General features: G+C 27.9%; 1 protein-coding gene across 2 annotated transcripts in view; it reads left to right on the top strand.

Moving 5' to 3' along the window:
- LOC123266330 (fizzy-related protein homolog) overlaps positions 1–11,342 on the top strand; it is an 82,627-nt gene extending 71,285 nt beyond the window's left edge. The window contains exons 2-7 of one of the 2 annotated variants that reach the window (XM_044730551.1): positions 3,221–3,445; positions 6,398–6,683; positions 8,277–8,595; positions 8,731–8,947; positions 10,733–11,072; positions 11,171–11,342. In XM_044730551.1, coding sequence (XP_044586486.1) covers positions 3,221–3,445; positions 6,398–6,683; positions 8,277–8,595; positions 8,731–8,947; positions 10,733–11,072; positions 11,171–11,304 — 1,521 coding nt within the window. In that variant the 3' untranslated portion in view covers positions 11,305–11,342. The remainder of the gene's footprint in view (positions 1–3,220; positions 3,446–6,397; positions 6,684–8,276; positions 8,596–8,730; positions 8,948–10,732; positions 11,073–11,170) is intronic. The other variant, XM_044730552.1, reaches the window with a different exon arrangement.
- The last annotated feature ends 407 nt before the right edge of the window (positions 11,343–11,749 follow it).

The following is an 11,749-nucleotide window of genomic DNA, read 5'->3' on the forward strand; positions in this document are numbered from 1 at the left end:
GTTAAGAAAGTACAGTGCAATTTAACATAATAAAGAAACGACCTTGTATTTTGAGAACTATTGACATTTTTAAAGATATAAGCTCATCCTGATGTTACACTCATCAAGACCTTTCATTTGAGTACCCACATCAATTTTTTTATATATTTAGATATATTATATATATATGTATATATGAAAAATATATGAAAATGCATGTGGGTACTCAAATGAAAGCTTTTGATAAATGTAACATCGGGATGAGCTTATACCTTAAAAAATTTCAATAGTTAAAAAACTACAGTGCAATTTAACAAAATTCATTATTTAATAAAGCAAAATTTTATTTATTTATAGTTGACAAATCACGGCAGTCACATAGTGAATTTTATTTTTTAAAATCTTAAATTAATCCTTCTCTCCTTTTCTTGCAAGAATAATTTTAAATAAACAACAATGTTTTATTTCAATAAATTAAATATGTATTTACAACTGTTTTGGCACCTTACGAATCTGTATAAGAAGGGAAGAACAACAATGATCAGGTTGGTAAAAGGTGAAGAATAAAAAAAACAAGTTATCTTTGCTGGGGGTCCGCTCGGACTTACTCGTATTGTCCATGGGAAGACCGAGTAATGTCTCTGGTGGGATTGTTAAAATAAATATACGTGAGACAGTGTATTCTGCACCTGGTAAAATGGATTTAAAAGTCTTGAGCTTCATGCAAATTAGATTTAGTTTTATTCACTCTCATATCTATCTTCTGCAGCAACTCGAGATATATATACCTTTCATTCTTTTTGTCTTTTTCTCAACACATAATATTTACATTAACGGTTATTACTGATGCTGATGGGAAAAATATCTATCTGTTATTTATATTAACGCCGTTAAATATATCAATTAAGTAAAATAAAAAATTATGTAAGGAGAAAATAATTCTCGTCTAAATGATATATTCACTTCAGGTGTCAGAAAATCCTTCTGAGTCGTGACAGAGAAAATTAGCGGTCTCGTTTAGATGTCAGTACAATTATATGTATTATAAATCAGTATATTAAATATATGACGGATAATATATTACTAGTATATAGGATACGTCAAGATTTTAAATAAAATCATTAAACTCTCAAATGTCTATCATGTATCAAATTATTATTTATTTACTTTAGTTTACTTCACTTTTTTTACTTATTAGATCAAATTATTGCGCTTATTTTTGAACATATCTACATATATATTTTAATTATTTTAAAAAATATTAAAGAATTTTATCAGATGTTGTCAATTTCAGGTCGAAAAATTCTATTAGAAATATTTGCAAGAGGTAGAAAAAATTTAAGTGGAACTATTTGCTTGTGAATAATTAAGATAAACTTCGCGCGTCATCAGGGAGAGTTAAATATAATTTTTTTCAAAATTCAATCTCAATTGGTTCTGATTTTTTATTCTTGATAAAGCATTTTTTTAATTGATTAATATACAGTAAAAATTTTAATCCGACAAAAGATTAGATAAAAAAAATAAAAAATGATAATTTTGCACGCCTCATAAGCGAAGCGGATAAGGTTGTGCTCTACACTCGCCTTACAAAAATCAAGTGATTTCTTGAACTAAAATTGTCTCTATTTATTTTCTATCGCACTTGTAGAACAATATTTACACATAAATATCATGGAAAAACCCTAGTTTCAACACTTATGACATTTTTAAAAGACATTTTGCTTTTTAAATAAAAAAAATTATTCCGTGTTTGTCCGGCTGTCAAATGTATGTATGGAAACTAGCGTGGTCACGATAACTCCCGAAAAACTTAACTGATCAAGTCCATTTTTTTTTATACGTTTCAGTATGATTTAAAACTAAGTCCTTTCGAAGATTACGGTCTAATTCAATGTAGTTTATTTATAATTAGCAATAAACTAAAAATCCACTAATCTTTTGTATATCTATATCTATGTAAATAAGGTTCGTTTACAATACATGCTTAGTACCTTTTCTTTTCTGGGTGGACAATGGCGCGAAAGATTTAAAAGTGTTTTTTGTACTTTATTTTAATCAATTTTATTATGGAAAATGAGATTATCAGGCGTGCACTTTTGGATTTTCCAAATTTTTTGCACACTTCATAAGCGAAGTGGATGAGGTTGTGCTCTATATTTAGCTTACAAAAATCAAGCGATTTCTTGATCTAAAATTGTCTCTATTTATTTTCTATCGCACTTGTAGAACAATATTTACACATAAATGTAATGGAAAAACACTAGTTTCAACACTTATGACATTTTTAACAGACATTTTGCTTTTTAAATAAATAAAAAAAATGTTTAAAAAAATTATTCCGTGTTTGTCCGGCCGTCAAATGTATGTATGGAAACTGGCGTGGTCACGATAACTCCCGAAAAAATTAACTGATCAAGTCCATTTTTTTTTATACGCTTCAGTATGATTTAAAACTAAGTCCTTTTGAAGATCACGGTCTAAATCAATGTAGTTTATTTATAATTAGCAATAAACTAAAAATCCACTAATCTTTTGTATATCTATATCTATCTAAATAAGGTTTATTTACAATACAGGCTTAGTACCTTTTCTTTTCTGGGTGGACAATACCGCGAAAGATTTAAAAGTGTTTTTTGTATTTTATTTTAATCAATTTTATTATGGAAAATGAGATTATGAGGCGTGTACTTTTGGATTTTCCAAATTTTTTAAATTTATTCTTAATAAAACACTTTATAATTTTATTGATTAATATGCCATAAAAATTTTAATTTGACTCCAAAAAATCCAAATTTGAAAAAAATAATTAAAAAATGATCATTTTTTATGTTTTTAAAAATATTTCTATAATTTAAGATTAAATTTTAATCCAACTTACTTTCATAACTAAAACAGGACCGGGTTCGATTCCTGGTTCGGGTTATTCGAGTTACAATTACTTATTCAGTGACTATAAACTCTCACGAAAACAAAAATCTAAATGTAATTCATTGAGCACCCTGAGACACAGATTAGTATATCGATGAGACCCCAAGAAGGAGGCAGATGTTCATTGGGGGTCGGAGAGGGTGAACGGCGTGGTAAATATTACGTTGCCCTTTGATCGTATTCTGCATAATGCTCTCTTCTCTCAACCCTCCTTTTACTTGGTCTTAATTTTTTGCAGACTTAGTTTCACATACAAATCTCCTGTTAAATAATTATTCACTAACATAATTTAATGTTTCCCACATTTCAGCAGCCGATTCCAATTTACGGGCCAGAAACCAGATATCACAACAGAACCGTCTCCACAACTCCATTTCAGAGATTTGCTTTTGGAAAGGCTTACACTTTTACCAGCAATTACAATGATCGGATGATTCCTTCTCGCCATGAGTTCAATGTCGATATAGCCAAACACAAACTTTGTGAAAAATATATTTCAGTGAATGATAAACCGTATTTGGATGTCATCGGACAGGTAATCTTAAATTTTTATTTAAAAATTTTCTGATAGAAACATTAGCCATATCAGGTCATATGAGGCTATATTGGGTCATATTTATTTATTTATTTATTCAATTTAAATGCCAAGGCAAGAGCCAAATGGCAAAATTATACATAGTGTGATTAAAGTACATGTAAAACTATAAACATAGTCATCATCTAAATATAAAAAAAAAGAAATATAAACCACCATGAAAACCACTCATGGATTTGAGCAATAAAGTTTTGTACATATCAGTTTATCTATAAATTATGTAGAGTGAATGCAGTCTTTGGTTAATATGTCTCCCTGAGTTCAAGGTCGTAGAAGAATTCAAATGCTTTGGATTTAAATGCCTCAATGCTAACTGAATTTATGACATCCAATGGTATTTCACGCCAAAGGCGTATTGATGATATTAAGAAAGAGTGTTCATATACTGCTGTTGAGAAGTTTGGAAAGCTAAACGAGACATTGTTGTACTTTGAAGCCAGCCTTTCCGAGCATCTTATATCTTGTGGCTCCTCAACAAAGAGACACCTCAAAAAATTTGGTTCACCAGAACTGAACAGTTTATACAGTCATATATATCTGGCCATATTAAAGCAAATTTTAAGGGAGTTGGGAAATAACGGATAGGGGAAAGGGGGGACCTACTCAGTGGGAATTTTTCCGTAATTGAAAAAATAATCAGACAGCCCAGACTGGGAATCGAACCCAGATCTCTCGGTTACGCGCCAAGGGCTCTACCAGTTTTTTTTTTTTTTTTTTAAAGAAGTTTATTTTCATTCCAATCTTACATCTAGTTACATTAATAGAAAATTAACTTAAAAAAATATTATAAGTATTGGGTGTGGTTGAAGGTTGTCCCGGAGTTGGCCCTCTCTTCATGCTGATTCTTTATGCTCTAGGCATTTTTGTGTTAACGAAAGCAGTACAGAGTTTGTTATTATAGTATTTATCTACTATGTAGTATCATTGAGTAAAAAAAAAATTTTTAAGCCGTGGAAAATTACAAGTTTTTGGTAAAAAAAACCACGCAAATATCTCTAGGGCTCTACCAGTTAAGCTATCCGAGACAAGTACTGACTACTTTATTCAGTCACGTATATAAGACCCACCGAGCAAACAACGCCACCGTCCATCTTACGGTAAAGAGCCATATTAAAGCAAATTTTAAGGGAGTTGAGATATATATAAATAGCCATACATAAACAGTTTATTTAGCCATATATAGACAGTTCAAATCAAATATAGCCATATAATGTCATATACAATCGTGGTCATTAATTTAAATATGTTTTTAATGTTACAGGAAAATTGCCGTTTGTAAACTAGAACGTTTATTAACTCTAAATTTGGAAATCCGTTGATAATGTCACTTGTGACATTAGCTGAAAATAAAAAATGAAATTAGCGAAATGAAAATTTCACTAATTATAAATTCAGTCATTTATAAAATAGCGAAAAACAAAAATCTGTAGCTACATGAATTTAGCCAATTCTTACTGCAGAAACTTATAAAATTAGCCGATTGTAAACTTTACGAATTGTAAAATTAGCCATTTTTAAACTTCTTATAACTTTTGAATTCGTTGGTCGAATGTGCTCTAATTTTTAGAAAAACTAAATTTATGGAAGTCCTTTTAGATGCCTCAATAACTCGGAAATGCTCAGACCAGGAATTGAATTATTATTTTTTCGGTGGCCGAAAAAAGTCTCACTGAGTAAAGAATATAACATCTTTGATTAATCTTAAATTAAAATAAAGATTTTTAATTGTTAGATATATTCACCCAAGGACGGTATGAGTGCTCATACCGACAATAATGTGGTGAAAATAAATAATAAGTAAAAATTAAAATTTAAAGAATTTAATAAATAAAAATTTAATGTAAAATTTAAAATTAGTCCAACATCAATTTGGATCGGGGATAATGGCTTTGAAATATAGAACTCTTTAATTAACCAAATTAATAATAAATACGATAGTGTTTTTAGAAAATACAATTGATAAATATTTTTTTCAGATGAATATTAATTTTTTATAAGCTATTTTTTACCTTATCTCTAAAATCGTCATTTTTGAGATACGAGGTTGCGTTAGAAAACCATTGATATGGACATGTCAGGTCACATATGGTCAAATATAGCCGTACTAGATCATATATGGCTATATTAAACTAGATATAGCTATATCATATCATAAATGATTGCATATAGCCATATTGGGTCATATATGGTTACGTATAGCCATATCAGGTCATATATGGCCATCTTAGGTCACATATGACCATATTAGGTCATATATAGCCAAATCTGGCCAAAAATAAAAATAAGCTACATAAAAAAAAATTTTTATGGGTAAGTAATTGCTTTCTAATGTTTTTTTTTTAGATAATTAAATTTATTCATGAAGTTCTCAGTTTATTTTTTATAATCGACTCACGAAAGCAACCCATTGATATGAGAAGCAGAGAATGTCGGTGGTGATCGGGATTTACGAGCGTAATCGCGTAACACGTTGACCATGGTCGTGGCTTGATCGCACTCGAGCACACAGAGAGTATCTTTTTATTATTTTTATTGTTAGGATCTTCTGGTTGGCAAAAGCCGCGCACGCCGTGTTCAAGAACCAAACCGATCGTTAAGCTCTTCGGATACGCAATTTACTCGCTTGGTCTCTTCAATCCTACCCACGCACTTTTTCATTTTTATCCACGTTACTCTTTCTTATCTTTCTCGCTCTTTCAAGATGAGCCTAGCTCTTTATTTAATAACATCAGAGTCTCTTATTCTGATCATGAGCATCTGTACTATACAGAACTGTTTCTTTTATCTTTAAATAAAACCCGTTGGTGTAACATATTCTGACACGATCTAAGTTTATATAAATAAATATATGTGACTGGAGCTTATTCAAAGTTTAGATATATATCTTTTCAGATGAAATCACTGCATAGTGATTGGAGGAAGCGAGCGATGATCGAGTGCTTGAACGAGATCGATCCTTTTCAAGGGCTCAAAGATCCACGAATTTTGAGTTTTAACTCTAAACAACGGCCACTTTCATCCTCTTCTGATTACAAACCAGGTTTTGATCCTGATAAACGACCAAGTCTCATCAAAAAATCATCGATTGATGACGTTTGGAAGGCTAAATATCGATGCAAGCCACTACTTCAGTGCTGGGAAAGTGCTGTTGAACTTTCTGGATATATTCATTTTCCGAGTAATTTTTTTTTTATTAATTTTTATGTAATGATAAAAAAATTTATTCCTACACTGTAAAAAATTTGTGGAGTGAACGCGGAGTGAATGAAGAGTGAATGATTTTTAATTAATTTACTCCCAGTGGGAGTGATATTTACTCCGAGAAGGAGTTAATTTTTATTAATAATAAAATTCACTCCGCTTTCACTCCCAAAATAAATGAATTTAGAAATAAATAAATTTTTATAAAGAAAATATTTTTATAAACCCTTTTTATATTATTAAAAATTAGCGGCATGACAATTTCGAATAACCAACAATAAACAAATACAATTAATGTTTTTTTTCTCATCATTATGCCACTAAATGAAATTTCAACTGTTCAAAATATCAAAATTACGTGATTTGCCAAACTCAATTAGGATAAACAAAAAAAAAAAATTTAAGAAAAAATTTTTTTTTTAACAAATTTCAAAAATTCATATTTTTGAAAAAACAAAAAACACAGTTCCAAAAATTTCAGAATCTTTTAAGATTGGTACAAGGTAGTACATAAAAAAATTTGAGCCAAAAATTTATTGTCGACGGTCAATTTTGACAATTTTCCAAAATTCAAAATTTCACAAATTGGAGATTTTTTTTAATTTTTTTTCAGAGATTTTTTTTTTTAATAGCCCAAAGTATTCCTTTTGAAACTTACTCAATGCAATTTTTTTAATTGCAATAGTTTTCGAGATTTTTAAAACATAAGTTTATTTAAAATTTTTAAATTTTTTTCCTTTGGCAGAACTTCGTTATAAGATAAAAGAAAACTTCTGACTAAAATTTGTCCAAATCGAAAGGGGTCGAATTGACGTGGAATGACCCTTATAGTAAATTAATTTTGAGATTTTTTTGTAGAACGAAAATTCATCCTTATTTTATTCATTTTAAAAACTCCGAACGCAGATGTTTTTCGGAGTGAAATTCGAAATCACTCCGAAATCACTCCGCAAATAAAAACTCCGGATTCACTCCCTACGCGGAGTGATTAATTACTTCACTCCCGAACTCCGAGTGATGGGAGTGAAATGGGAGTGAAATTCACTCCCGATTCACTCCGGATTTTTTACAGTGTAGTAAAATTAATTAATTAAAAAAAAATTTTTTTTTTATTTATTTAATATGATTAATTGTTTTTTTTATCTTTTAAAACAAATTTTTTGATTTAATAATTAATTTTATTTGCTTATTTAATAGTCATTATAAAAATAATTCAAATTTTGACAAAACAATTTTTTTTTCAGTAAATAAAATAAATTTTATTAAATATTATCAAAAAATACTTAAATTAATTAATTAAAAAAAAAATTTTTTTTATTTATTAAATATAATTAATTATTTTTTATCATTTGAAACATATTTTTTTTATTTAATAATTAATTTTCATTGTTTATTTAATAGTCATTATAAAACAATTCAAATTTTGAAAAAAAAAACTTAAAATTTTGACAAAAAATTTTTGTTTTTTAGTAAATAAAATAAAGTTTAATAAATGTTATCAAAAAAATGCTTTTATTAATGCATCAAATTTTTATATTAATGTATTGTAATTGTTATTTACTAATTTAAGGCCGTGGAATGATTGATTGGAGCTCAAAAAACATGATGCTGGTCGCGGTGGAACAAGAGATACTTGTTTTCAAGGATTCATGGGAAACCCAATGCGAATCAACAGTAGTAAACATGGAGGCTGAAAATATCGGGACGCAAAAAATTCGAGGCGTCAAATGGAATCACGCGGGAGACCGTTTTGTGATGTACTCAGAGTCACTGAAATTGTGCTGCTATGATATCGCAGCTGGGAAAATTATTTGGAAACATAACTGCTCCTGTCCCAGATGTTCTATTCGATGCATTGCTTGGAGTAAAACAGATCGCCAAGTTTTGACGTATGTATTATTTATTTTATTATAAATTTTTTAAATAATTTAAAGTTAAAAATCTTATGAAATTATTTGTTTTTTTTTTTTTTTTTTTTTTTTCTGTCGGAATTATTAATAATTCCGGAGTTTTTTTCTGTGTAGTGGATGCAATAATGGAAAACTTAGTATATTCACTATAAATGGATCATATATTGTGAAGGAGGAGTCCGTAAAAGTTCACGAAGGATCAGTGTTGGACATGGCGATATCACCAGATGATGATTACATTGCAACAACCGGCGCAGATAAGAACATTACTATTTATCAGCTGAAAGGAATTGTTCCATTTCTCGAAATAGGATACTACGATCCATCAGAGGTACGTAGTTATTTTTTATTGTAATTTTTGAAGAAAAAAATTACAGATTTCATAATTACACAAATAATTATGTGTAAATCTCTTGGATTAGAATCCTTCAAGCCAAGAGTATTCGATTTTCTTATAAATCTCGAATAATATAATAGTGAGCTGGTTATTATGATTAAAAACATTATGTCCACTTAATCATTATGTAAATTTTATATTTTAAGCTATCATGTAAATTTTTATTTCCATTATGTATATATTAGCGGTACTTATGTGAATTATAATTTTATGTATATCATTTTTGCCATTCGGCTTTGTGCCTTGGCATTTAAACCTAATAAATAAATAAATAAATAAATAAATAAATAAATTATAGCGTCATTTTTTGCTAAATTAAAAAAAAAATTATTGTCAAATTTTTAGGCATGAATTCATAAAATTTACACAGTCAAATAATGTAAAATTTACATTTTTAAGAATGTAAAGTTTACATTCTTTTGCCATGTAATTTTAAGATTTTTTCAGATACTAAATTTACATTTTTTGCACGGTCAAATTTACATTTTTTTTGTAAATTTAACATTTCATTAATATATTAAATTTACATTTTTTATAATGTAAACTTTACATTCTTTTACCATGTAAATTTATCTTTTTTTCATATACTGAATTTATATTTTTTGCATTGTAAAATTTACATGTTATGCAATAAGGAATTTACATTTTTTTGCCATGTAAATTTTAGAGTTTTCCAGCTACTAAATTTACTTTTTTTGCACTGTAAAATTTACATTTTTTCTGTAAGTTTAATATTTTTTCAACATATTAAATTTACAATTTTTTTTAATGTAAAGTTTACATTTTTTTGCCATGTAAATTTATCCTTTTTTCATGTTCTGAATTAACATTTTTTGCATTGTAAAATTTACATGTTATGCAATAAAAAATTTACATTTTTTTGCCATGTAAATTTAAGATTTTTCCAGATACTAAGTTTACATTGCTAGCATAGTAAAATTTACATTTTTTTGTAAGTCTAACATTTTCTTAACGTACTAAATTTACAATTTTTATAATGTAAACTTTACATTATTTTACCATGTAAATTTAACATTTCATCAATATATTAAATTTACATTTTTTACCATGTAAATTTATTTTTTTTTCCTTATTCCGAATTTATATTTTTTGCATTGTAAAATTTGCATATTTTGCAGTATAGAATTAACATTGTTTTGCCATGTAAATTAAAAATATTTTCTGATATTAAATTTACATTTTTAGCATGGTAAAATTTTCATTTGTTTTCGTTAGTCTAACATTTTTTCAACGTATTAAATTTACATTTTTTATAACGTAAACTTTACACTTTTTTACCATGTAAATTTTTTTTTCACATACTAAATTTACATTTTTTTGTAATTTGAACTTTTTTTCAACATATTAAATTTACAATTTTTACAATGTAAACTTTACATTTTCTTACCATACAAATTTATTTTTTTCTATACACCGAATTTACATGTTTTGCATTGTAAAATTAACATGTTATGCAATATAAAATTTACATTCTTTTACCATGTAAATTTAAGATTTTTTCATCATAATAAATTTACATTTTTTGCATGGTAAAATTTACATTTTTTTTTAATGTAAAAAATCTGTAAATTTAATAGATTTTTTTATAAAATTTGATGGAACTTCTTTTTCCGTCTTGTTCCAAACGTATATTTGTAATATTTAGGAAGTATTACAAACAAAAATTAACAAGAGTCCTGACTGATTTGACGTATGCAGGCCTTGGCGTGGCATCCATGGGAAAAAGGAGTTCTCTGCATAGGTGGCGGAGTCGGCGATGGCTCACTATCCCTCTGGGACATCCCGAAGCAAAAGTCCCTGGATTATAGACGAGTTAACTTCTTAAGTCGCGTGAAACATTTGGCGTGGAACAAGCTCAGCGGAGAACTGGTTGTCGTGTGGTACTACTGGGAGGGTAACACTCGTTCAACGACTATTCCCGTTTTAGCCAGTTGGAACCGAATTGTCGATGGAATAACTATTCAAAAAAATACTGATTCATTATCATTCAACCACCGTATCGCAAATGTCGTTTGGAATCCTCACCACACCAGACTTGGTAAGTCTAGTTAGATCCAAGCCCCATCATTATTACTAATTATAATCGACTTTATTTAACCTCGATTATATTTATACATTTACTTTTTTCATCAACAGGTATTCAGACTGGCGATCGTCTCTACTTGTATAATTTCTTCGGCGACTCCAGTTCTGAGTGGGAGGGTACTGAAAAAAAGAAAATACGCCCTGCTGGTCAGAGAAGTATTTTTGATTTAAATTGCATCCACTGATATTTATTTTGTCGCCATATTTATATTTGTAATTATGTTGTAAATTATTTATTTATACTTGCACGATAAATAGTGTGAGTTGATATTATTTTTATATTTTATTACTTTTCATGTAATTATTATTATGTTTTATGTTATTTATTATTGAAATGTATTTATTAAATATTTTTTTTAATTGTACATTTGCAATTAAAATAAGATCGAATGTTTTATCTACTGCATTTAAATTTTATAAAATGAATCTGTGATTAATTTTTAATTTATTGTAAATTATTTTTCTTAATTTTTAAAATTTAATAGTATCAATATAATTTCTACTAATATAAAAATATATTTGTACTTGTTTGTAAGAATATAAATTGGAAAATTTTTAAAAATAATAATTAAAAAAAAATAATTTGGCTATTTTTTTTATTTCACAATTTATAATATAATTTTTGAAATT

Source organism: Cotesia glomerata, linkage group LG5, assembly GCF_020080835.1.
Source record: "Cotesia glomerata isolate CgM1 linkage group LG5, MPM_Cglom_v2.3, whole genome shotgun sequence".
Classification (NCBI taxonomy): Eukaryota; Metazoa; Arthropoda; class Insecta; order Hymenoptera; family Braconidae; genus Cotesia; species Cotesia glomerata.